At 44.9% G+C, this 27894-nt stretch overlaps 1 protein-coding gene across 1 annotated transcript in view; it reads right to left on the reverse strand.

Moving 5' to 3' along the window:
- Nucleotides 1-27894, reverse strand: part of LOC147459626 (exocyst complex component SEC5C-like) — a 104433-nt gene that overhangs the window by 34826 nt on the left and 41713 nt on the right. Inside the window, exons 12-19 of the mRNA XM_086510836.1 lie at nt 18183-18309; nt 16357-16567; nt 16144-16259; nt 15336-15558; nt 13818-13923; nt 13670-13747; nt 13525-13581; nt 13269-13418 (exon numbers count right to left, since the gene is read on the reverse strand). Coding sequence (XP_086366962.1) covers nt 13269-13418; nt 13525-13581; nt 13670-13747; nt 13818-13923; nt 15336-15558; nt 16144-16259; nt 16357-16567; nt 18183-18309 — 1068 coding nt within the window. The remainder of the gene's footprint in view (nt 1-13268; nt 13419-13524; nt 13582-13669; nt 13748-13817; nt 13924-15335; nt 15559-16143; nt 16260-16356; nt 16568-18182; nt 18310-27894) is intronic.

Raw genomic sequence — 27894 nt, forward strand, 5'->3', positions numbered from 1 at the left:
GTAACTCCTCTAGCTATCCAATGTCTGTTCTAAAGAAATTTGTGATCCATCTCTGAGACTGGCTAGCCTCAGGCTCTCCCTGTGTATGCGCAAAAACAAACCGAGGCATCTCTGATCTTCGTACCCCATGACTCCGGAGAGTGTTCCAAAACCCTCTCTGAACAAGCAATGGAAGCGGCCTCGTATCTCGTAGTAGACAGGGCGTAGCATGTGTAGCGCAACTCTGTCTCAGGCTCCATGTCACACAAGGGGCATGTCCTGGCCTCTGGTGGTACTCTGCTGTATCTCCCAGTTTCAATCCGCAGCTAGTGTGAAGACGTGAGTATCTGGCCAAAAGCACATCGTATCCCATGAGACATGTGGGTGTCTGTAATAGACTTGGACACTCCAAGTCAAGAATCTACCACGACAACACCCAATAACCACTTCAAAACAGTTTACAGTTCACAATTTAATTCGACACTGGCCCGACGGAGTTCCGTGCCTAGAGATATTGGCCCCAAAGACTGGGGCCCCTTTCGGTATTTCTTTTTGTATTAATCTCAGTTCAAAGTACAAGAGTGCGGGCAGGCGCTCACACTCAGACTCTGCGTCCAGATGCTCTGAATTGTGAGTGGCCTACCCACTTATTTAAAGAGTACAAGGGATGCCAAAAGCAAAGCCCCAAAAGCTGAAAATCAAAAGCTCAAAAGCTTTGCAAAAATAAAGCAGTTTCTCTTTCTCTCTTTCTCTTGCTAAAATAAAGCAAAGAGGCTTTTCTCTCTCTTTCTCTCTCTCTTGCTTAGTCAAATAAAGCAAAGAGGTTCCATCTTTCTCTCTCAACAATTGCGTGGAAAAAGCATGGCTCACAAACTGTCGAAAAGCGTCCAGCGCAGTTCACGCCACAAATCACGGAGATCCGTACAGTTGCCGTGTGTCAACTGCCACGTGTCAGCAAAATTCAGGATTAGGGTTAGGTTTAGGGTTAGGGCAGAATTAGAGTTTCTGATTTTAGGGTTAGGGTTTCAACAAAATTAGAGTTTCAAATTTTTAGGGTTAGGGTTTCGGCAAAGCGGGCAACCACGTCATCACTCTGTGACATACCCCCCTCTTGAGAGCATTGTAATCGCCCTCGATTACGCCTGCAAACCGTCTTAGCAGACACTGACTGTTAGTACCTACGTACTAGAAACACACATCTAGCACATGTACCAATCGACAATCACATCACACGACATCACAGGACATCACATGACATTCAAAATTCATTCGGATCTTAGACCATGATTTATCGGCAATGTAGCTAGCAATCGCATCTAGATCCAGTCGGGACCCCATAGATGTCCGATTGACTAACCCCTATTGCAACCATGTCTATTCAAGGTCAATTAGACCAAAATGCTGTAGTCATTTCGTCTATCAGTTCCTGCACTTAAAAAGAAGTCAAGAACAAATCAGTTTCATATTACGGAATTCCATTTCATAAAGTCATACAGCAGAATACTGTCAGCTCTCAGTATCCCTGAACCTCAAAGAGACATCAGTGACTCTAGTATTCTAAAATCAAGGCATCTGTTGACAAAGGAGCGGAGTAACTCCCCTCTTGTGCATCCCACAGCACCAAATCTGCGGCCAAGCTGAATTTTGGGTTCCATTTGGAATAGACTATGCTAAACCAAAAGCTTCGAGGTAAAGTTTCACTATCTTAGGTATCTGCTAGGTTCTCCTCCTCCATCCAGATAGTTCTTGAATTTAACCAAGAACCGCCTTCGGACTTTACCTTTATTCTTTGTGTCCTTATGTGCCAAAATTTGTTCAGGAACAAGGATCTCCTCGTTTTCTTCCACTTCGGGTTGCTCATCGGGCTCCCCATCATCAGGCACATCACCCCTTTAAAAGGTTTCAAGAGACTCACATGAAATGCATTGTGAATCCTCCAAGTGTCAGGCAATTTCATTCGGAAGGAGACATCATTGATCTTTTCGGAGATCTGGAAATGTCCCTAGTATCTCATACTAAGCTTTGGAAAAAGCCTCTCCTTTCCCTTTTTCTTTCTCAGGCGTGCCTTCTCAAAACATAAGAGCACCCAATCATCCTCCTTCAATTTCAAATCGCGACGATGGCGATCCGCTGCCTTCTTCTGTCGTTCTTGAGATTTCTGCAAAGCCTCGCGGACTTTGGCAAAAGCCGTGTCTAAGTCACGCGTATACTCATCCGCTTCCAAAATCTTATCTTTCGTGCTTAGGAAGGGTGGAACCTTCGTAGCACCTTCAACAATCTCAAATGGGGCCTTTCCCGTCAAAGAGTGTATCGTGTTATTGTAGGCAAATTCCACCAAAGGTAGATACTTTTCCCATTGAGTCTTCTGATCCGAGATATAAGACTTCAATAAATCTAAAACCACTGAATTGGCAATCTCAGATTGCCCGTCAGTTGGCGGGTGGAAAGATGACGAGAACTGCAACCGCGTGCGAATGTTCTCCCAAATTGCCTTCCAAAACAAACTCTAAATCTGGGGTCCTTGTTGGAGATAATCGTCTTAGGCATGCCATGTAATCTAAAAATCTGGGCCACAAACAGTCTCGCTAAGTGATCCGGCTTGACTGTTTTCTTCACTGGAATAAAATGAGCCTTCTCAGGAGATCAAAAATGAAATCCATTGCGGGGCGCGTGGGTGTGGGCAAAGGCTGTAACAATCCCTGTGCTTTATGCCTGTCAAACTTGACCTTATGGCATACCAAGCAACTGTGCACAAACTCTTCCACATCCTTCTTGAGTCTCGACCAAAAGAAGTATCTCTCTACCCCTTTCATGGTGGTAGCAATGCCACGGTGACTCGTAAAAGGTGGACAATGGCATTCGTTCATAGCCTTTTCCCTCAACGGCTGTATAACACACAACATGGTTTTTCTCATCAAGTAGCCATCCCGAATGGAATATCCCGCTACTATCTCCCCATCCCGTATCCGTGTGAAAACGTCTGCAAAATCTGTATCTGTGGCATACTGGTCGACCATATCCTCGAAGCTCCTATGATGTACCGCGGAAATAGCCTGAACCAACGGCTTCCGAGACAAAGCATCTGCTACCACATTCTTCTGTCCCTGAACATGGACAATCTGGAAGTGAAACTGTGACATTATGTTCGCCCACCGCATTCGCTTTTCCGATAGCTGCTTTTGTGACAAGAAGTAGCGTAAACTCTGATGGTCTGTAAAGACAGCAAAATCCACTCCAAGTAGGTAGTGCCGCCACTGAGTAAGAGCATGGATAACCGCCAAAAGCTCTTTCTCATAAATCTGTGCTGTCATTTCCGGCCTTGAGAACAATCAGCTCTCGTAAGCAATGGCATGGCCTTCTTGCATTAAGACCGCACCCAGACTATGACCACAAGTATCACAATATACTTCAAATGACTTCTGCAAGTTCGGCAAAGTCAAAACTGGTCCCGTAGTCAATTTCTCTTTCAAAGTCTGAAAGGCAGTCACCTCTATGGGTCCCCACGAGAAAGGAACTCCTTTCTGTATCAAGATATGCAAAGGGGAAGCAACCTTTGCAAACTTTCGAATGAACCGCCTGTAGTACGAACACAATCCCAAGAAGCTTCTGACTTCATGGACATTCTTCAAATCGGGCTAATCACGGATAGTCTCTATCTTGGCCCGATCCATTTGCACTCACGCTGCTAAGACAATGTGTCCCAAAAAGTGTATCTTTGGTAGAAAAAATGCACTTTTCTTTGCATTAATCACTAACTTGTAATGCTTGAAAGACCTGAAGCAAATGATCCTGTGTTCTGTTTCATTCTTGGAGAAAACAATAATATCGTCAAAGAAAGTGCCAACAAATAGCCATAACTGTCGAAAAATCATGTCCATCATCCGGTTAAACGTCGCAGGAGCATTGGTTAAGCCAAAAGGCAACACCAAAAACTCAAATAACCCAAAAGTAGTCTGAAGGCTGTCTTGTAGACGTCTCCCGGCGCGATTCGGATTTGATGATATCCACTCTTCAGATCAATCCTGCTAAAGCACGAGGATCCTTGTAATCTGTCGAGTATATCATCGATCCTAGGAATCGGAAATCTGTTCTTGATGGTGATTTTGTTGAGAGCTCTATAATCAATGCACATTCTCCAAGATCCGTCTTTCTTCAAAACCAACAACACTGGAGAGCAATACGGTCACGTACTAGGTTGGACAAGACCCTTTTCCAAGAGGTCTTTTACTTGGTTCATAATCTCTTCATTCTGTGCTCGGCTCACACGGTAAGGTGGCCGGTTCAGTGGTGTGCTTCCAGGAATAAGATTAATGGTGTGATCTTCAGGACGAGCAGGTGGTAACTCGCCTGGCAGGCCCTCTGAGAAGCAATCGGAATGAGAGTGGAGAAAATATTGGCGCTCTTTATCAAGTTGACACATATTTGTCCTATCCTCATCACTTAACTCTTTCATAAAGATCGAGTAAACAAACAGACTAGATTTCATTAATTTTGAAATGGCCGAAGCGGTTACAATAGGGACAGACTCGCCCTTCAGTTTAATGTCAAGTACAATGGTTCTATCCTTCTCTGTAGTCAATGTCGCTTTCCTCGCCCGATAGTCGAACACGGCGTTGTTCTTTTGGTACCACGAAATTCCCAAGAGAACATCACAACCTTCCAAAGGCATTATGTAAAAGTCCTCATGCCCAAAATACCCCTGACAATGCAACCGAAGTTTGCCAATGACAGGTGTAATGGCTACGTCCATGCTGGGTGCCGCTAGAACTGCCTCCACAAGTGGTCCCATCCAATCAGGAGTGATCTCCAACCGCGCCGCCAATTCCGGTGAAATGAAGTTGGCCTTGGCTCCTCCATCAAAGAAGATCAGGGTCTCTTGGTCTTTCACTTTGCCCCAAGCTCGACAAAGTTCTGTACTCTCGTCGATCGTGCTGGGATCGATATCCACGCAATCTGGAACCAATCCTGTTTTCATCTTGCCTTTTCTTCCACGTTCCTCAGCTGCTCTCGAACTCTCAGGCCTTTCGTCGTCCTTGTCATTCTGTTCTTTCTGTGCCTTTTTAGGGCACTTCGCGGAGATATGTCCTGTTTCCCCGCATCCAAAGCACTTTCCCTCCTTGATGAAGCGAGCTCTCTCCTGAGGAGTAAGCTTGGGTCGTGCATTCTTCTTTTTTGAGTTGCTCTTTCTCTTTCTACTCTCATTTGTCGAAATCTGTTTGGCTCTTTGTGTCATAACCTCATCGGTAAGGTACGTCAGACTGCCAGAGTGAATAGCAAAACCCTGTTTCGCATGACTCATCAACTCCTGAATAGAAGCTGACTTCTGTTCCAAGCAGTGATCTCGGATCTTTGTAGGTAAACCCAAGGTAAACCGCTCAATTTGTTCCCTGAACGAGATCTTCTTGAATGAAGAGGCGGGTAGAAAAGAGCTCCAGAATCTCTCCCAATAAGCGTCCCCCTGTATCTTTCTTGGTCATCCGAAGATGGTTCCAAGCAGCTCGAATACCGTATTCATACTCTCGGGTCAGCCAAGAAGAAATAAAAAGCTTCTTACATTTCAGCCATTTAACTGGCGCAGTCTTGTTTAAAAGAAGCGTGGACCACCAAGTTCGAGCATTCCTCTTAAAGTAAGAGGTAGCTCTCCGAATCTTCAAGTGCTTTGAGTAGTGTCCTCCCGTGAAAGCGATGTCAAACTGCTATACAAAAGACAAAGCCTTCGAAGCATCTCTATATCCTGAAAACGTGTCAAATTTAATTGACTGTCCACCTTCCTTAAACTCTCGAACTTTCTTGCTTTTGTCTTCTAGAAAGTCATACTGGTTGGCTTTATAAAAATTCTTCTTCTTTGCATAGAAGTTGCTCTCGTCAGAGTCTGAACTGTCTGTAGACGAGTCCTCGGTAGAACTATCTCTCACTAGGCGAGATTTAGACTTCTTTGCCTTTTTCTTGCTCTTTCCGAAGCGTTGTTTCTTGCTTCGCTTTTTGCCAATGCGGTCTTCTTCGCTCGAGTCAGATGAGCTAGAAGAACTGTCAAAAGAAGAAGAAGTTCAGGGTACTCCTTCAAATCGAACACGCTTCTTCTGTTTCTTTGCCTTTTCAAATGTCGACTGACGACCCAAATAGCCCGGGAAGTCGGTGTCTTTCTTCTGCTTTTTGTCGTGCTTTTTAGCTTTGTTTTGCGCGTCAAAAAGCTGAGCAATTCGCGCATCAACCACCTCTTCTAATTCCTTCTCTGAATATTTCTTGTGACCAGAAGGTTTCTTGAGAGCGGGTTTTGGGGGTGGTGTTGTGGTTTTTTGCCACTCCTCATGCACCTCCTGGAAGGAAGTCTTGCTCATATATTTTGCAAATTTTGGGTCCTTCGCAAAATTGAGCATCATCTTTGTTGCATCGCCCATCAATTGTTGACGCTCCATCTCTCAAAACTCCACCTGAGTAGGCCGGGGCGGGCCATATTCCTTGCCAGAATCTTAGTTGTGATTACTTCCCGCATCTCCGGATGCAGAGGGAGTTGATTGATCCTTGCCTGAAGCCATAGGTGCCGCAGAAAAAAAATTGGGATAGGATTTCCCGTAGGAGAGAAATAGGCCGTGCTCTAATACCATAGTAATAGACTTGGACACTCCAAGTCAAGAGTCTACCACAACAGCACCAAATAACCACTTCAAAACAGTTCACAGTTCACAATTTAATTCGACACTTGCCCGGCGGAGTTCCGTGCCTAGAGATATTGGCCTTGCCCCTTTCGGTATTTCTTTTTGTATTAATCTGAGTTCAAAGTACAAGAGTGCGGGCAGGCGCTCACACTCAGACTCTACGTCTAGATGCTCTAAATTGTGAGTGGCCTACCCACTTATTTAAAGAGTGCAAGGGATGCCAAAAGCAAAGCCCCAAAAGCTGAAAATCAAAAGCTCAAAAGCTTTGCAAAAATAAAGCAGTTTCTCTTTCTCTCTTTCTCTTGCTAAAATAAAGCAAAGAGGCTTTTCTCTTTCTCTCTCTCTCTCTTGCTTAGTCAAATAAAGCAAAGAGGTTCCCTCTTTCTCTCTCAACAATTGCGTGGAAAAAGCATGGCTCAAAAACTGTCAAAAAGCTGCCAGCGCAATTCACGCCGCAAATCACGGAGATCCGTACACCTGCCACGTCGGCAAAATTCAGGATTAGGGTTAGGGTTAGGGCGGAATTAGGGTTTCTCATTTTAGGGTTAGGGTTTCAGATTTTTAGGATTAGGATTTCAGCAGAGCGGGCAGCCACATCATCACTTTGTGTCATTGTCCATGTATCTGGGTCTCGTCACAAAACCGTCCTCTGTAAGCTCGAGAAGGTACTCTCTGTAGAAAGCCATCTTCGGGCCCAACTCATGTGCTGGCTGTATCCATGTCCTCTTCCTGTCTAGTTGAGTGAATCCTGGCGGATGAGCTCGGTGATCTCGGACTATGTAAGAGTGAGAGATGGTGCATCCAGTGAGTACTAGAAGGGTGGCAATCTGTCTATGCTGAACCCATGCGCCTGAAACCATGATGTCATCTCCCCATACCAGCATGCGGTATCTCCTTGCATGGCTAACTGTCGAGAGGACTCAAGTGCAAGGCGGGCATAATGTCTCTGGGAAGTTCCCTCATGCAGTGTATGAAGGAGACTGATCTGGTGAGCACCTCAACCACTAGTGGGGGGGCCGCTAGCTCTGCTCGGATAATGGCACGTGGTACTGAAGCCTTGGCTCTAATGAGCCGCCAGATCATAGAGACCAGAGGTTTCTACATGTCCCCCCATCCATCAGTACGACCCGACCTCCCGTGATGATCCAATGAAGGTCCCCATATCTTAACTCCATAGAGCAATGCAAAAGCCACCAAAGTGTCAAAGAGCCAGAGCTTCGTCCGAGGCTCTTGAAACTGAACCTGCGAACACATCCTCTCCAATCTACCCAATGTTGCATGGGCTCTAGTCAATCTGGTCTCTGCTGCCCTCCTTGATGAAAATGTTGGTCCGCTAAAAACCACTCCAAGGTAAGTGTAAGCATCTGTATACTCCACTGTCTCCTGTTCGTATGTGAATGTAGGTGCTGATCTCGTAATCCACTGTGGGGTGGTATTAAACACCATAACCTTGGTTTTACCAAGGTTGACAGACAAACCACTTTCGTGGGCAAACCTATGCAAAGCATCCAAATGACATTGCATCCCGTCCGGGGAGTCGGAGATCAACACAATATCATCAGCATATAACAATAGTGGAATCCATGTCCCTGCCAGCTGTGCACCTCTATCACCATCGCTCTCAATGTAGTCAGCAACCTTATCCACATACATACCGAATAGAGTAGGAGAGAGCGGGCAGCCCTGCTTCACCGCAATAGTGGAGTGAACTGGTGTAGATAGACTATCTGAGGTGCGTACATGCCCCACTACTGACCTGTATAATGCCATGTGTCACAAGACGGGCACCACGTGCCAATAGAAAAGAACAGGCTGAACAGACTTTTAGCACTTCAATAACAACTGAACTGAAAGAGAGAGACGACACGTGACACGGAGTGGCGAAATTCAACCCCAGAGAGTATTGGCCCCAAACCTTGGTGCCCCTTTCGATATATTTCTTTATATTGCATCAACACAGTACAAGCCGGTACTCTAGACTCTGCACCTTCACCAAGAAGCATGCGAAGCATGCCAGAGAATGAGCCCTAGCCTTAGATTTAAAGGCCCTTGGCCTGAAAAGCAGTTACATTAAAAAAGAGCCTTTAAAACTCAAAAGCTTATGGTCCAAAAGCAAAGCCAAAAAGCTGTTAGCGTAATTTATGGAAATCCGTACAGCCTGCCACGTCATCATGCCAACGCAATTTTCGGAAATCTGCCACGCTGCCCTTAGGGTTAGGGTTAGGCTTTTTGCAGTTTTAGGGTTAGGGTTTCCAGAATTAGGGTTTGCGGGTTTTAGGATTAGGGTTTTCACAATTGGGGTTTCAACAATTAGGGTTTCTGACAGAAATTAGGGTTAGGTTTTTCTGCTCTCGGGCAACCACGTCATCACTTTGTGACACTTCTTCTGTTACTTGTTCTTCTTAGGGTTTAGGCCCCTAGGCCGGCATCTGTAAGTTGGCTCCATTCTTTAGGCTTTGACACGTCAACAATTTGTTACATCTCCCCTTCTTGAAAGAGAGTAATCGTCCGCGTTTACAACATATCTGCAAAACAACTCAAGTTAGCTCAAAAATTTCCGAGGGACATTCCGAGGGACAATCAATTTGCTCTTTTTATTAAGGAGTTAGCTTCTCCTTTTAGCTGTTTTAATCAAGGAGTTAGCTTCTTCTTTCTGCTCTTTTGATCAAGGAGTTAGCTTCTCCTTTTGGCTGTTTTGATCAAGGAGTTAGCTTCTCCTTTCTGCTCTTTTGATCAAGGAGTTAGCTTCTCCTTTCGGCTATTTTGATCATGGAGTTAGCTTCTCCGTTCGTCGAGATCGGAACTCTTGATATTCCGGCGTAGTAAAATTAGCCATCACACCCAGACCGTACTGATCTTGCACGGGTGTCTTGATGCACTAAAATTATATACCCAGGCAATCTCATCCAATTAGGAATATTCAGTAATTGACAGATCACAATGCAACACAAATGCTCACATATGTATGTTACAAGACACAACAAACAGCGCCGCTGAGCACTCCCCTGAGACAAAAAGGTCTGCGGTATGAAGCTACTCAACGACTACCTCGTCACTCTCCCCGCAATAACCTAAAAGGTCCGGGCCATGAGTTCAGAGGACTGTACAGTCAAACGCTCCCCAAGCCGCAGCCTGCATCGTTCGAAGGTTCTAGCATACAACGAAACGCTCCCCAGGCATCGGCTTGCATCGTTCCGAGGTTTTCTAGCATACAACGAAACGCTCCCCAGGCATCGGCCTGCGTCGTTCCGAGGTTCAAACAATACCAAAACAGTATTTCTCACTTCTCCACCCGAGAGTAAAATCACCAATCATTGAAACCAGTATCAAACCAGAGTCAAACAATTCAAATCGGCACCAAAACAAGTTCAAAACAGATACCATCCATTTCAAACAAATTCCAAACACGATCACCAAACAAGATCAAACAAAACTCAAACTTAAAAAGCAATCTCGACATCAATCGAGCTCGAAAAGTCGATTGACTTTCCATCTTGAAACCTGTTCCAAAAATTAGGGTTAGGTTCCTTCCATGAGGTCGTAGCTGAGCACAGCATGGTCCATCAACTCTTGGACAGATAGTGTTTCTTTGGCGGCGATGGTAGTCCCAAGAGATAGCAATCACACCGAACCTCCAAGGTCATCTGCTCGTGAAGAGACATCTACTGAGAGATGTCGAGAAATTTCAAGTTATAATCTGCCATTGCTTCTAAGAAAAATAGTGACTTAAAACAAATCTGGATCCTTCTCTTGCAAGTGATCTTAATTGGCTTATGCCCTGTAAGACATGAGCGGTGAAGACGGGAGCGCACCCGATGCGCGATGAAGTAAGGGTGGGAGTGGCTAATAGATCCGGGTGTTGGAGGGCGAAGATCTCTCAAATAAAATTCCATCAATAGCTCTGTTTGCTCTTTTGTAGGACCGGTATGCTTTCAGAAAAGCACACGCCTGATGCTCTGATACCACTGTCACAAGACGGGCACCACGTGCCAATAGAAAAGAACAGACTGAACAGACTTTTAGCACTTCAATAGCAACTGAACTGAAAGAGAGAGACGACACGCGACACGGAGTGGCGAAATTCCACCCCAGAGAGTATTGGCCCCAAACCTTGGCGCCCCTTTCGATATTTCTTTATATTGCATCAACACAGTACAAGCCGGTACTCCAGACTCTGCACCTTCGCCAAGAAGCATGCCAGAGAATGAGCCCTAGCCTCAGATTTAAAAGCCCTTAGCCTGAAAAGCGATAAAAAAGCCTTTAAAACTCAAAAGCTTCTGGTCCAAAAGCAAAGCCAAAAAGCTGCTAGATAATTTACGAAAGTCTGTACAGCTTGCCACGTCATCATGCAAGTGCAATTTTCGGAAACCTGCCACGTTGCCCTTAGGGTTAGGGTTAGGGTTTCTACAATTTTAGGGTTAGGGTTTCCAAAATTAGGGTTTTCAAGTTTTAGGGTTAGGGTTTCCAGAATTAGGATTTGCAGGTTTTAGGGTTAGGGTTTCCAAGATTAGGGTTTCAACAATTAGGGTTTCTGGTAGAAATTAGGATTAGGGTTTTCTGCTCTTGGACAACCACGTCATCACTTTGTGACACTTCTTCTGTTACTTGTTCTTCTTAGGGTTTAGGCCGAGCTGCTGAGCTGCTGCTCAAGAATGGATGCGTAAAACCGTGCCAATGTGTGTCCAATCATGATAATGCGATAATTCCCAAGCTCCATAGGGTCTCTTGACTTGAAGATAGGTACAATAGTAGATAGGCTCCAAGTATCAGGCAAGCCTTCACACATGGCACGATTAAACATAACTGCTAGAAGCTCTGCTAATATATCTCTGGCATGCATGAAATGCTCAGCCACTAAGCCATCAAGATCATATGCTCTCCCAGTCCTCATCCTGTCAATGGCCTTCTTCACCATCTCAGCGGTGAAAAAAGCACATGCTTGTGGGCATGGATCGGGGGGGGGGGCGGCTGTCCAAGAACTGTGTACAAAGATGAAGCGTACTGGCCCCAGGCCTCTGTAGAGGTAATGGCAGGGGGGGGAGAGTGCTCATGAAACAGCCGCCATGCCTCTCATGAGTCCTGACTCAAGAATAGCTGGTATAGATCCTGTTCTAGTTGAGCCAAAAATGCCCTCTTCTTCCGCCACACTAGGCGTCGGAAGTCAATCTGTGACTGTCTGTGAGTGATGTCCCCGAAAAGCACCTCCCTCTGAAGTACTGGCTCTAGTCTCGTGGCATTCCGCATCATACCAACTATTCTGTGGCATGCTCCCAGAACGACGTCGCTTCGCAAAGGGCGGGCAGAAGGCATAAATTTATTTCAGTTGCAGCTCCCCGCGGGTCCAATTCTCTTTAAGACTCGGAGTCCAGATGCTCCCTAGAGACTGGCCAGAGGGTCCTTATAAACACTACAAGGGATGTCCAAAAGCGGAGCCTCAGAACCTCTCATCCAAAGGCACTTACACCAAAAAGCTACTCGCGCAAAATTGTCCTGGCTGTTGTTCGTACGTTCTGCCATGTCAGCATGTCCCTGCTTTTCTGGGTCAGCCAGCCACATCAGCCTGCTCTCCACATTTTGCGCTGATTCAGCCAGTGATGTCAGCGTTTTTTTTTCTTCGACACATCAAAGGGCCCACAGGGGGAGGTGCTTATCCCCTCCAAATATTAGCCATGTTACATGGTCGGGCAAGGGCCATGTCAGCGTTTTTATTAAGTGCTTGATAGGGGTTTAGGCCCCCACAGCCATACTTTATCAGTTGGCAGGGGTTAGGTTTTTAAACCCTAACCGTGGTAACCATTATGACCGTGGTAACCATTATGTTCAGATAAGCAATTCAATGCAAAGTTACAATAAATAATGTCACACAGTTGCAAGGGCCATGTCAGCGTTTTTATTAAGTGCTTGATAGGGGTTTAGGCCCCCTCAGCCATACTTTATCAGTTGGCAGGGGTTAGGTTTTTAAACCCTAACCGTGGTAACCATTATGTTCAGATAAGCAATTCAATGCAAAGTTTCAATAAATAATGTCAGACAGTGTGTACAGTTGCATGGGCAGGCAGAAGGCATAAATTTATAGTTTTCTTTTTCAAGAAAACAACGCTGATTGACTAGTAATGAAAAGACCCCTGCAGATACTCTAAAATGAGCTGTCCCCAGTGGAAGCACAATGCTGCGGATACAATGGGACCAGGATCTATGAGCAGCCAAACCCCAGAGGCTAAAACTGCGAAAAAGCGAGGGAAAAAAGATTCTTGTTGAGAGTGTACACCTGGAGGATGAAGATTTGCACTAGAAACCAACTGAACAGGAGCACCACTGGCAGTAGCAAGTGGGCAAAAGAAGAAGTTATATGTATATGAAGAGCATGCACCTTGAAAAGTTATCCTTTCATGCACTTCTTTCAGCTCCTTGACAGACCGGTGGCAATGCATGCAAGGTTTGAGGGTGCATGCATGCACAATCAGATGCATGCATTGTACACCGCTCCATCCTTTCTTCAAGAATGGGAATCACCATCAAGATCAAACATAAACAAGTGTATCCTTGCTAAGCATGTCTCAAAGTTCCATGAAAGGTTGATTGAAAAAGTGTGTTAACAAAGCATGAACAGAATTTAAAGAATGACACAATCACCTCCAATACAAGCTGGCTAAAACCATTGATGTCGATGACTCTCAATGCTTTTGACTTGTTCTCATTGAAAACATCAGATAAGGCATCCATGAGACCCTCAATAAGAATTGGTATAGCCTTGTCCAAATATGGCTTTGATCCAGCATTCAGCTGCCAGCTCAAAAACACACGACCAAACCACTCCCCATGAGGTTCCACCTTTAATGCCTCATCAAGATGGTATACAAACGTGGAACTACTGAAACACTCTGTATACCTCTGCGTGAACGGCCACAAGTGGGTGGAGCAGCTCAACAGCAGCATCACGAATTCCCTAAACAACCAAACAGATCATTCTCATCAAACTTGTTGCTATGCACATTCTTCAGAAAAGACTTTGTACCTCAGACACCATGTGCTACCTTCACAGCTGGAGCAGCCCCCCATTGTAGCCCATCCTCGAGAAAGAATGCAGCTGCAGCAGTTCCAATCAGAGTTGCCTGCCAGAAAAACCCAAAGAATTACAATACACCTGGAAAAGTAGTCTATCGACACACAAATAAAAAGTACCTTAGTACGTGTGTACTGTCCTAAAATACTTTCTTCTAAAGAAGAAAAAGCAGCCACCAGTTTTTCCATCATGCTGGAACCAATGTCATCATATCCTTTCCCAACCCTGACCAGAATAACACATCAAATTGGAGTCTTCAAGGATTCAAGTGCACCTAGCAACTTTTAATGATATATAGACCCTTGTAACCATTCATAAAATATTATGCTCTATAAAGACCCTTGTAACCATTCATATAATATTATTCTCTATAAAGACCCTTTTAACCATTCATATAATATTAATGCTCTAAAAAGCTCCCAGCTCGAACCAGAGAGGTACGAGTTATCAACCACACCTCTTCCACTACTGTAGTTTTTTGCTTATGGCAGTGCACAAGGCAAGGTGTAAACTTAAGCTCAGAGCTCGAACCAGAGGTATGAGTTATCAACCACATGTCTTCCACTACTGTAGTTTTTTGCTTACGGCAGTGCACAAGGCAAGGTGTAAAATTAAGGGAGAGACTCATTGCATCAAGCACGTCTTGCGCCAAAGGACTTGCACGAACTTATGACTAAGTAACTAAAATCTCAACTTTTCCTGCAAAACCTTCTACATGGATTCCAAGGTTAACTAAGTATTCTAGCCATGTATCCAATGGTGACATGCAAGTACCAGGTGCTGTAGTCACATGCCTACTTAATTATGAGCACACAAACTCGTTTTACTTCCAAGTTGACCTGGAGATGTTTTAAGGGGCTGTGAGGGTTATCTCTCACTGTCCAATGGTTTTCTTCATGTAATAGATCACCCTATTCTTAATTACTGGGATCTTTCTCATGTATGCTCATCTATCAGAAACTGTTTACTTAGTATGAAGCAGGTTTGAGACTACACTACCGAGCAGTTGGTAACTTTGATCATTGATACAGGTGCACAGTAACTGCAGTACTGTTAAGCCATAAAGAATAGCTTTCAAGTATAATTACAGGGAGCTCTTGTCATTTTTCATTGGCCAAGTGAAGATTTGAAACCTCAAGCAGCTAAATACAGGAAACCACTCACATTCATGCTCTAAGAATATCATCCATCTTTTCTTATGTTCTTATACCGACTTGATACCAGAGGAATGCAAAGCCTGCACAAAAAGATGGGTAGGAAATAGGAGCTAGATTTAAAAGTGGTATTGCTGTTTAAGCTACGTAATAGTATCAGAAGCCTAAGAAGATAATATAGTAATGCTATTTAAAGCTAACTTATGGTGGGTTGCTACAGACCATAATGTGAAATGTCTTTCACCAACCTTACTGTAAAAGAACACATCGATAGAGAATTTTACACGCTATTCAAGTTGCAACTGGGGTTCAAAACGGGCCAATAACAAGTGGGCATGCAAAATACATTATCATTCAGGTCTACAATGATCAATCAATGCTACATCTTTTCCTAGCTTGGTTACATTATCTTTGAAGGAAGGCTCCACTACGAAATTAGGGCAATCGTAAGCGAAGATATTGGAAAACATGAAAAGGGGTTACCAAATATTTTGATATCTCAGCAATAAATCTGGAATTAATGTGGTTTTGCAGTATCCAGCATTGCTTAAGACCATCAGTAATCGCTGGGGAGGATTTCTAACTTCTACACCTGCTTGAAGCCCTGTAAAGTGCTCTTCCTTTATGGCATCCCCTCCATTGAGCGCTTTGCTCTCCAACTCTTGGCACTGATGAGAAACAGCTTGAGCCAATTTATCTAATGTTTCTGCAAAAACATAACTGAATAGCATAAATAAACCTATAGGAAATTTCCAATTCAGCTCAAAATTTAAATAGTAGCAAATAAATTAGGTCTCCCCAATCTCTGAAAAATAAAAATTATTTCAAAACATATTAAGAGCATAAGTGAATGGTGAGTTTAGGAAATGAAAAGACACATGAAAGTGGAAAGTCAAAAGACGAATGAGGTGGAAAGTCAAAAGACAAATGAAGATGGAAAGTCATAGGACCGTATAAATAGGTGTTTCTCTGCTCTTTTATTTTTCCTTTAGCGTGTTCTTCTAAGTTCTCTTTAGCGTTTTCCTCTCTCTCTCTCTCTCTCTCTCTCTCTCTCTCTCTCTCTCTCTCTCTCTCTCTCTCTCTCTCTCAATGTTGTATTCATCTTTCTTAGGTAATATTGTTGCAAATCTATGTGCTTTGTCATTGCCTGTCGTTACGTGCTATAGATCAACGCATGGTTTTTTATGTTTTTAAGTGGAATCTTTGAATTAGGAGCACCTTTTAATTTTTTGAAGCCATTAGGAACAGCTTTTAATTTTTTAGGAATAGCAGCAAATAAAGAGCACACTACCCCTTAAAGAGAAAAAACAATTGAAGAATGTTGACTTCACAGACTCCTCCATTTGGTGTACTTGCGCAGTCAAGTCAAGGACCTCGAAAGGCTCTGACTTCAGCCTTCGAAACATTCTGATTGTACATCAAAAGAAAAAAAAGAATCCCATTGTGAAAAATTTTGAATGCAAGGGAAAAAAGCTGGAAAACAGTGGAGAAACCATGTACTTACTCTTTGATCTCGTCCATCCTCGAGATCATGACATGCTGGAAGTGTAGTGGAAGCCCTGAAATTGCAAACTCTGAAGAGGCACGCTCGATGGTGGAGACTGGCACCCACTCTTCCTCACTTTCAATCCTTGCTGATGCAGTTTGTATAAATGAGCATAGCCTCAGTATGAAATGGCGTGCAATTTGTAGCTTCAGGGCAAAGAGCACCTGCACTGTCATATACAAACACGTTGCTGGTTTTTGCCTTCCTTGCCTAAGATTCAGTGGCCAAATAAAGTGCTTGCAGCAGGCTTGCACTAAACAAAACAAACCCACTGTACTCTGAGCTTCTTACATATGAGTAGAGCTTCCATTAGACAATTTCTGAAGCTCTATGCAGCTACTAGGTTAGAGGTTCCAGGGAAGCTTCCTTTATCTTCGCGCCTCAACCCTAGAGTGGAGTGTTGTGCAGGATTTTTCCCACTGCTAGATTGGAGAGGTGCTTGGGAAGCTTCTTTTATCCTCACACCTCAACCCTAGTGTTGAGCGTCACAAAGGATTTCCCCCCCCCCCCCCTCCCCCCCGGTACAAGTGATAAGGCCCAACTCTCCCCCTTCCAGATATTGGACATGCTTAAGTATCCCCCATGTATGATTGCTGGTCGTCCTTCTTAGGCGCCACAAATGTAGAGTCATCATTTGAGTATTCACGGGCAAGAGCCCTAGCAACACAAGTACACAAGTAAACATATGGCAGTCCTTGACAACCTATTAGGCTAACTGTTTAGCGCAGTTTATTTTATTCTTCCCAAAAAAAGGCATCTCAATTCTAGTTTCTGTTACTTCGGATATGAAGCTACAACTAAGAATGCATTTATGCAGCTTCACACATTCTATCAGCCGCCAATTTGTACACTAACCTACCATCCTTGCTCAACACTATAAATAGAGGCCCTTACCATGAGCTAAGGCATCCTACGTTGTGGGTATCTAGCTCATTCTACTTGTATGCCATATTAGCTTGAGTTGTCTAAGTTGCCATCTAAACTCTACCTTGAGATTGCATGGGAGGACAACACCATCACATTGTGGCAATCAAAATTTTTGATTCATAGTATTGTCTAATTCTTATTGTTTCTCTGCTTCCTTTTACTACAAGATCCCACCTTTGCTCTTTAAAAAGTTTTTTAAAAAATTGCATAACCAAATCTGCACCCAAATTTCATCATTTTACCAAATTTAGTGTCGAAATTACCAAACTTAATGTCGAAATTGATTAAGAGACATCATTGTAATGTTGAAAGAGACATTTGACACGATAAAACCGGACCCAATATGATGGTTCACTTATACAAACAGTGCCCGTGGTGCATCTTACTGTAGTTAACTATAGTGTAGGGGTATTTTAGTCTCTCTTAGCACAAAAAAACCAACTAAAGATGGCTTAAGAGATGGTTTTTTGGCAGAGAAGTGCACAACAGATATGAAGCTGCACTAATCAAGAGTACACAAACTCAGCGTGGACGTAGCTTCAGCTGTACTGAACAGCACTTGTGAGTTTAACAATTGAAGGTGTTGTTACTCAGCATTCAGGTCCTACAGGTTATTCTAATCTAGAAAGTACCACTTGAAACTGTAAATCAGGCTGTTATAATGTGAACGAATTGACAGTTGCACACATACCCCTTACCTCATTGCCAAATTTTACAAAAGAAATAAAACATGTGACTGGATACAACTGAATATTATCTACAGGATTTCATGCAGTCTAGTCATTACAAAGGATTATAATTATCTAACAATATACTTCTTGATTATCTCTACATGGTGATAAGAATAAGAACAATACCTGCACTGGGAGGAGCTGCATCTTTGTTTTCTAAAGCCAAGCAGACCTTTGATACCTCCACAACAGCATTCCGCATATATGGCCCCAAGATATCCGACTCTGAGAGCGCTAAGAATGCATTGAGAACCTACATTTTTATAAGGTAATTGAATGACGGGGACACAATTCACATACGATTCAGAACACCAATCTATGTTGTTGGTAACAAAAACAAATGATGTTTCCAGCCAAACACGAAAAACCAGCATCACATTCTCTTTAGTTATCTTGCTGATAGGTTTGATTTTGTGCTTTTAAAAAAACATTCAGCTAGTTACTACCTCTAATGCCTTCACACACACACACACACAATTTTTTTTGTTGTAAATTTTGATTGAATTTATAGGTAGGAGACCCCAAATCAAGGAAAACCCACTATAAACAAAAAATACAAACGGAGCATCATGAGGCTCCAAAGACTAGAACAATCAGAGTAAATACTAAAAGCTTCTAGAGAGATATCTCCTGCAGCATGAGCAAAGTGTAGTGCTTGTCCGAGAGAAAATTTGAAGGAAAAGGGTCAATTTTCGTGGCATGAAACATCTGAGAATTACACTGGTGCCGTAGAACAGTATGGGCTGAAAACAATGAATCTCCGAAAGCGGGACTGAATCAGCTATCTGCATTAGCTGTTGACACATGTCCCTTGCCTATTGAACATGGCCCCTCAGCCGAGACATATAGTACTCGAGTCTTGCCATAATCACCGACAACCGATTGGAGACACATAAGAAAGCCCGAACCACGCAACATCCATAGGCGGGATTAATGTAAAGTCAGACATATGGAAGCGTAATCCGAAAGGCATAAAGTATAATCAATCCTCAGATCACATACAAAAGCATCATATTGCTGCCTATGAAAGAGATACTAGTGATCAAGACAAGCTCTGTAGGAGAATCGAGCATTATCTTGGAAAGTGAATCTTGAATCCCCCTCATGTAGAGGCGGCCACAGGACCAATGCATTACAAGAGCGCATCATATGATCCCGTGCCTCACATTCCACACATAACATATGCGACTGGCTAGTAGTATTGTCTCCATGGTTCGGCGCATTGTTAAAATCTCCACAAAGAAAAGCATCAAAGAGCCAGGCCTGTAAGGAAATATCCTTCCATAATCCTGCGCGAGCAAAAGAGGCTGTGAAAGCATATACTCAACGACTTCCCCATTGACAATACATTGAACCGCCATCCACCTGCCATCTAAGCCATTGAAAGCAAGAGTTGGCATAAGCACCCCCGAATAGTTGGCAGTGCCTGCATAAGCTATCCAATATCCTACAAAATAAGATATTTGAACGGCAAAATGATGTTGATTGTGCTCTTGAAGAACCACGACACCTACCTTGCATGTATGTACATAGCGCCAGGTTAACCGCCACTTGTCGTGATTGCATAGCCCACGCACATTGTATGAAATGCACCTCAAAGAACTATGCATACTGTATAGTATATACAAAGAATAAAGGAGCAAGGAAATTAAGTGCTGGTGCCAATCGGCGCATCCTCATCCGTTGAAGAAGCAACTATAGGCACATCATTACAAGGACTAGAAGACATGGCCTGAAGAGCATTGGGCAAGAAAGGTGATTCACATGTAACCACTTCCTTATACAAGCGCACCACCTTTACAAGGACTAGAAGACATGGTCTGAAGAGCATTGGGCAAGAAAGGTGATCACATGTAACCACTTCCTTATACGAGCGCACCACCTTATCCCATGCCTCTGCCAGAGACTTATTATCATTATAAGGAAGCTTCGTTGTAGATGCAGCCTTCAGCGGGGGCACATAATTACGAGAAGAGGGTGGAGTGAGAACTTTAACCGCCTTTTTGGGAACAATCCATGCATCCCTCGCCGTGCACTTGTCTTTGCCTTTTCCGAGCTCCTGTTCTTTTTCTTTGTCCTTTGATGCTGCAGAATGAGGTGTTGCGGACATCGCTGCCTGCTTCTCTTCACCCTTATCCACAGGCACTGCTGAAGAAGCATCATTGTGTCTAGGTTCCGTTGGGGACTTTGCTGAACGGGAAGATTGTGAAGGAGGTAAAGCTGAAGGAGGAAGCTGGAGGTGCGGCTCTGGTCATTCGGATTACTGTCGAATCTTACATATGACTGGATTCACCACAATGGAAACACGAGTTGGCAAATTTGCCCCATTTCAGCTTAAAAGGTCGTTTCCCTACCTAAGGGTCACCTGAGTTGAATGTCACACCAGCTGGCGTGGGGATATCAGTATCCCACAAGATGCAAAATCGATTAGCATTCACATCCAACCTAGGATGAAGAATCCATAGCTTTGCGGCGCTTGTAGATGCAGGGGTTTTCCGTCATAGAAAGGAGTAGATTGCGGGCTGATCATGCACACATGTATGTACACACACACACATTCACCCTATGCACGCACCCACACACGATATGCCCGCCTTGCACTTGAGTCCTCTCGACAGTTAGCCATGCAGGGAGATACATCATGCTGGTATGGGGAAATGACATCATGGTTCCAGGCGCATGGGTTCAGCATAGACATACTACCTCCCTTCCAGTACTCTTTGGATGCACCCTCTCTGACTCTTACACAATCCGAGATCACCAGGCTCATCCGCCAGGACCTTACTTAGCTAGACACCAGGAGGACATGGATACAGCCAGCACAGGAGCTGGGCACGAAGATGGCTTTCTACAGAGAGCATCTTCTCCAGCTTACGGAGGACAATTTTGTGACGAGGCTCAGATACATGGACACCCACTTGTCTCATGCGATACGATGTGCTATTGGCCAGATACGCACATCTTCACACCAGCTGCGGATCGAGACTGGGAGATACAGCGGAGTACCAGCAAAGGCCATGATATGCCCCCTGTGCGACACTGAGCATGAGACAGAGTTGCAATACACATGCCACTGCCCCGTCTACTACGAGATACGAGGCCGCTTCCATTGCTTGTTCAGAGATGGCTTTGGACCACTCTCCAGAGTCATGCGGTACGAGGATTAGAGATGCCTGGGCTTGTTTTTGCTCGAGCTGCGCAGACACAGAGAGAGCTTGATGAGAGGAGAGGCTAGCCAGTCTCAGAGACAGATCACAAACTTCTTTAGTGTTGCCACTGGACACCCGGAGGAGCTACTACCACAGCAGAGCTCATCGCCTCACACCAGAGGCACACTGATCGACCGAGCGACCGAGCTAGGGAGATCTAGACGACCACGACTGCGGAGGACTACACAGCATCAGCGGAGGCTGCATCAGAGGATTCGGATCACTTTGGCCCAACACGCACGACACCCGGTGAGACTACTGATCATGGAGGAGATTGATGAGATCCGCCAGCGACCGATGCTGGATCTCTTGTGATCTAGCTATCCCAGCTAGCTGCTTAGTTCACACCTAGCAGTTTAGGATTCCATAGTATTTTATTTTGTCATTTTGTCATTTTGTCATCTTGTTACTCTGACTTTGTATCAGATCCACCACATTGTAACTTTCTGGTCTCATAGGTCACTTTGGCCGTTTGAAGACGTTAATATAACATTTCATTTCATTCATCTCTCTCTCTCTCTCTCTCTCTCTCTCTCTCTCTCTCTCTCTCTCTCTCTCTCTCTCTCTCTCTCTCTCTCTACATGGGTACTAAGAGGACATGGGTAGACCCTACACAAGAATTGGGCACGAAGATGGCCGACTACAAAGAAAACTTCCTACAACTATCTGAAGATGGATTTGTGATTCGCCCGAGTTACATGGATACCCACCTGTCTCATGGTTTGAGATGTGCTATTGGTCAGATTCGTACATCCTCACACCATTTGGAAATTGAATTTGGCAGATTTAGGGGAATCCCACCTGAGAGCAGAATTTGCAAGTTATGCGGAATGGAGCCGGAGACAAAATTACACTATATATGCCACTGCACAGTATACTATGAGATACGTGGGCATTTTCATTGCCTCTTTAAAGAAGGCTTTGGACCTCTAGATAGAATCATGCAATACCAAGATCAAAGATGCTTAGGCTTGTACCTACTGGAACTACATCGGCACAGGGATAATCTAATGAGAAGACAAAGAGCACTACGGCCTCAAAGGCAGATCACAGACTTCTTCGGATCAAGAGAAGCAAGAGTGGAAGAGGAAGCAAGAGGCCAGCAGCCAACACAAAGGAGTACCCGCATTCATACCAAAGGCACCCTAATTGACAGAGCGATTGAGCTTAGGAAATCGAGACGACCACGACCAAGATGCAAAAGCACACTTCACCGGAGGAGACTACAACAAAGGATTCGAAGCATTCTAGCCAAACACCCAGAATGCTCCTAAGAAGTTTATTCAATACTTTGTATTTAGTTTTTTCACAGTTACTTTCACACTTAGTACTTTAGTACTAAGGTACCTTGACATTGTAACAGATTCACCACTTTTGTATCAGTTTGGTCTCATAGGTCATTCTGGCCTTTTGAAGACATTAATATAACATTTCATTTCATTATCTCTCTCTCTCTCTCTCTCTCTCTCTCTCTCTCTCTCTCTCTCTCTCTCTCTCTCTCTCTCTCTCTCTCTCTCTCTCTCTCTCTCTCTCTCTCTCTCTCTCTCTCTCTCTCTCTCTTTTTTGTGGAAAAATCAGGGTTGTATATTACTGAGTACAATATAATCCCCAGCGGATGCCAAAATAGCCTATCATGTGGGGTGTACAAGCTGAATGTAAGGGTGAGAGCCACTATAGTGACAACTCGACTAGAACAATCTCATGGTGGTATGTGTGATGAGTGGAGGAGAAACCACCGAGGGGGGGCATAATGCCATGTAATCTGGCCACCTGTAAGTGTGAAGAAGAGTGGAGATCGGGCCCAACGCCGAAGGAAGGCAAATCGACGAGCCTCGACTGCTCTAGATGTACCTGAGGAAGAATCCCACTGCCAAATCAAGGTGTGAATGATGTCCAGCCAAATGGCAGTGAGGGTATCCTGAAGGAGCTGTGGAGCCGCATTGAGAATGTGAAGACAACGAGCTCTCCAAACATTCCATAGTGTAATGCTAGTGATGACTGAAAAAACTTCATCACGTGTCTGAGGATCCCCCTGCCAAGCGATCTGTGGTAACATAGCCAAAGTCCCTCGCCGATAACCAGTCGAGGTAAGCATAAGAGATGGATCTGTGTCTGAGCATCGGCATCAACCATGAGACAGATCCCCAAGTGAGAAATCCATGCTGAACACCGGCTCTGCTAAGTAAAAAGCAAATTGCTAGCCACACTATATGAGAAGAGGAGCATGACCAAAGACAGTGTGCAGGTGACTCATGTAGTCGCAAAGGACATCGAGTACATAACGGATCATGACCCATAGTAGCTAGCCAAGTCCCAACTGGAAGTCCTGCATGTGCAATCATCCACATGAAAAAAGAAATACGACGAGCCGCATGTAAATCCCAGATGGCTGACCAAAACTACTGTAGATAGGCATGGGAGAGACCTGAATGTAACCAGAAACGCATACGAGTGGGCTGCTCTAGGTGTTGTCTCATCAATGCTAATCTTCCAATTATGACAGTGTACTCAAAGAATGATACAGGTGCACCGGTGGGGTTAGAGTGAGGCCAATACCACTCTCCTGGGTCCCAATAAAGCTGAGATAGGGCACGACCCTCCCACACCCAAAGCCTCCAAAGGGCGGCATCAACGGACGCGAAACGGGGGTCAACACAACGACGCTTCCCGCGGGAGCCAACTACTCGTATGGCCTCCCATCGAGCGCCGGGGTAGACAAGGTGCGGAGAGGTGGTATCATATGTCAATCTACGATGAATCCCCTGAGAGTAGTCTGTATCAACTATGAACAACATGGTGTCTAAACGAACTAATAAGAGAGTGCTCTGAGCAAAGAGACCTTCCCAGCCACTATGTGGAGGCATCTGAACCGTGCCTCGCATGATTGCGTCCCATTGTGAAGGAACGGCGGAGTCAATCTCAAGTAGTCTGTCTGTCACCCCGCGACCAATGTCATAATGTTCTGCCACAAAATCTGCATCCAACATATGTGTCTCATGAAACAACCGCATAGAGGCAGTAGGGCCAATGTCCCAAGCAGCCCAATCAATGTGAGTCCTCTCTCCAAGCTGATGGGGTGGATTAACCGAAGAATCAAGAACTGCATCATTCCAAATGAGAGGCTGGCGCTCAATCTCCTCACGACATGAGGGAGGTGAGCGTATGATAGCCCATTGCATGGAAACCCAAATCTGAAGGAGTGATCGGATGAAGGGTGAGAGAGTGCTGGTGAACAATGGGGCATCCGTAAAGAGAAAAAGATACCCTGTATGCCAAGTATGACCATCTCAAGTGCCGAGGCGTGGAGTCGCTGTGCAAAGAGCGGCCTGAAGAAGCATCTTCCAAGGTTCTTGGCCGGGAAAAAGACCCCGAACAATAAGCTTGGTAAGAAGGGCGCGGCTTTGTAATTTTGGATCAATAATGCCAAGGCCTCCCTCTGACCTAGGACGAATAATCGTGGACCAACGAACTCAAGCACGAGTATCAGTAGTCCCATTTGTTCCACTCCATAAAAAGTTCCGCACTAGTCTGCGGAGCTGAGCTATCACACCGGAATGTAGCATCCAACAAGAGGCCGTATACCATACTGAAGCCAAAATGACCTGGTTGGCGACCAATGCACGGCTAGCCAATGACAGATGACGTGAAGACCAATGACATAGCTTCCTGCGAATAGACTGTAGTACGGGTGCAAACTGCTGCTGTGAGGAAACGTCAAATCCAACCTAAAAGCCCAGATATCTGCATGTCTGACCCGGCTGCAGCCATGTGAAACCATCAGCTACCCCCCAAGTAGGTATGTCATCACTGCCAACCAGTAACCCACAGGATTTATGCCAGTTAATGCGTGCACCACTGGCAATGCAAAAAACCTCCAGGGCCTCCCGCATGGCATCAAGAGCTGCTAGCAAATAGCGCAACATCAACATAGTGTCATCAGGAAACTCCTGATCGATAAGGTCCGGAGCTGAAGGTACTGGCATGGTCAAGCCACGAAATGCATGACTCTAAGAAAGTCGGACATAGTCTCTCCGACAAGCAGATACAGATATGCTGCTAAAGGACATCCCTGACGGACAGATCGAGAAAGCTCAAAACTGCGACTGACACGACCACCAATAGTAATAGCACTGCTGGCAGTCCTGAAGAGAGCGAAAATGCCTGCGATCCATCTCAAAGGGAAACCCATCCTAGCTAATGATCCTTCGAGAAAGTCCCACTCAACACGATCGTATGCTTTCTCGAAGTCAAGGATGAAAAAAGCGAGATGTTCAGAAGATGATCTGGCCCACTCTACTGCCTCATAAAAAGTGAAGATATTATCCAGTATGCACCGATCCATGACAAAGCCTATCTGAGAAGTATGAATAATATCTAGTAAGAACGGTCGCAAGCGATGGTTGATCAGTAACGCTAATATCTTATAGACCGAAGGGAGTAGGGTAATAGGTCTCCACTGGCGGAGCTGAGTGGTATCACCCCCTTTCGGAATAAGAGATATGAGACCTGAGCAAAGATCCAGATGCATATATCCTGATGCAAAGATGTCCTGACAACCGCGAAGCAGTGGTATATGCAATACATCCCTATAAGTCAAAAAGAAAGCTCTAGTGAGGCCATCCTCTCCTAGACAGGAGGATGGATCTAGACTCTCGATAGCAGCATGAAGCTCTGCAAGTGTGAAGGGTGCCAACAAGATCTCGGCTATAGTGTCTGTACAACGGCGTCGGGTGTGATGCCAGATCTGCTCACGGGCAAGCAAAACCTCAGTAGTGCATACATCAGCAGTGAACAATGCCTCAAAATAATCTGCAGACATATCAAGAATAACATCAAGATGCGTATGTAGTGTCCCCTGAGCATCGCACAAAGTCCGAAGGGTGGTGCCAGGAGGGCGCTCTTTATGCGCAACGAAGAAGGCTTTATTCATTCGATCAGCTTTAGCTATCCAATGAGATACTGAAGCATGATGAGTGAACTCAGACCTAGCCTCCTATACGCGACGAATTTCCTCTGTGACCGCTGTCTGTCTAGTAGCGACATAAGCATCCTGAGGCCACTCCTCAAGCAAGCGTTGTGTGGAACCAAGAGGAATGTGAAGATCAGACTCGCGTACTCTCAACTGACAATGAATAACAGCAGTCTGATCACGGCAGTAAATACTAGACTAAGTAATGCAATGAGCAAGGAACTCTCCAGAGGGACCACAATAAGAAGCACCCGTGGACCATAAGCCACGAATCTGCTGCTGCAAAACTTCAGTGGTGAGAACACTGTCAGGGATGCGGCAGCCTCGTCTCTGTGCAGAGGATCTAGTGAAGGAGATAAACAATGAGATGGGTAAATGATCTGAGAGGCTGGTCCCTCCAAATAGTAGTAAATCCACCTAGAGCTGCTGCCCAAGGGCCAATGTAAAAACGATCAAGTCGCTCTAATAATCTCCCCTACTGTCTCTGAAACCCCCACGAGTAATGAAGTGTAGCAGGGTGGTGACCAAAAGAGGGTATGTGCCAGGCGTCAACACCTTGAATAGCTAGAAGAAATCGATCCCAAGCTGGCTGCTCATCGGGAGAAATGGATGATAGAACTGGAGGTGTGATGGATCGCCAATCAGAGTCGCTCTCGACGTTGTTGAAGTCTCCTCCAACAACCCAAGAGTCTACAGCAGGTAGACCAGCAGCCAAGGAGGACCAAAAAGTAGCCCTCTCCCGAGGAGTAGTGGGTGCATAGACTGACATAAAACCAATGATAGAGTCCCGAATCCGAATAGAAACATAGACTGCTCTGCCAGCGACAAGGGTGCCATGCTGCTGAACTGAGGCCAAGTAACGTGGCCCCACTGAAATGCATACACCGCAACTCTGTCCATGAATGCCCAACCGCAACTCTGTCCATGAATGCCCAGAGCAGGCTCCCAAAAAGTGTGAGCGCCCGAGGGCATGAGATCACCAAAGGGAGTGGCAATCTTATGCTCCTGTACTAGTAATATATCCACAGTGCCTACTACATGAGCGTGTAAATCTCTGCGAAGTAAAAGCTTACGGGAACCTCTTACCCGAGAAGTCTGTAAACCATTAGCATTCCAAGAAACTACATGTAAATCCATACTCTCTCTCTCTCTCTCTCTCTCTCTCTCTCTCTCTCTCTCTCTCTCTCTCTCTCGGAGAGGCCTTTGGTTTCTATGATCTCTCGGATGATTAGGGCCAAGGAAGGCCTCAATACCACATGAGCTTGCTAGGGCAGAGCTTGCTACCCCTCCGTTGGTAGTGGAGGCGCTCACTCGAGCAGCCTCCTTTATGCATAGCACTTGGTCTCTCCCCAGAGATAGATACACTCGATTAGCCCTTGAGTCTTCTCGACAACTGGTATCACAGGGAGATAGATCATGTTGGTATGCACAGATGGCATCTTGGTTCCAATTACATGGTTTTAGTATGGACAGACTACCCCATTAGTACTCTTTGGATGCACCCTCAATCTCCCTCACTCGGGCAGAGATTACTAGGCTCATCAGGCAAGACTTGACTCAGTTGGATACTAGGAGGACATGGATACAGCCTACACACGAGTTGGGTACAAAGATGGCTTTCTATAGAGAACATCTTTTTCACCTTACGGAGGATGTATTT

Source organism: Adiantum capillus-veneris, chromosome 4 (assembly GCF_014529385.1).
Source record: "Adiantum capillus-veneris isolate H3 chromosome 4, ASM1452938v2, whole genome shotgun sequence".
NCBI classification, from domain to species: domain Eukaryota; kingdom Viridiplantae; phylum Streptophyta; class Polypodiopsida; order Polypodiales; family Pteridaceae; genus Adiantum; species Adiantum capillus-veneris.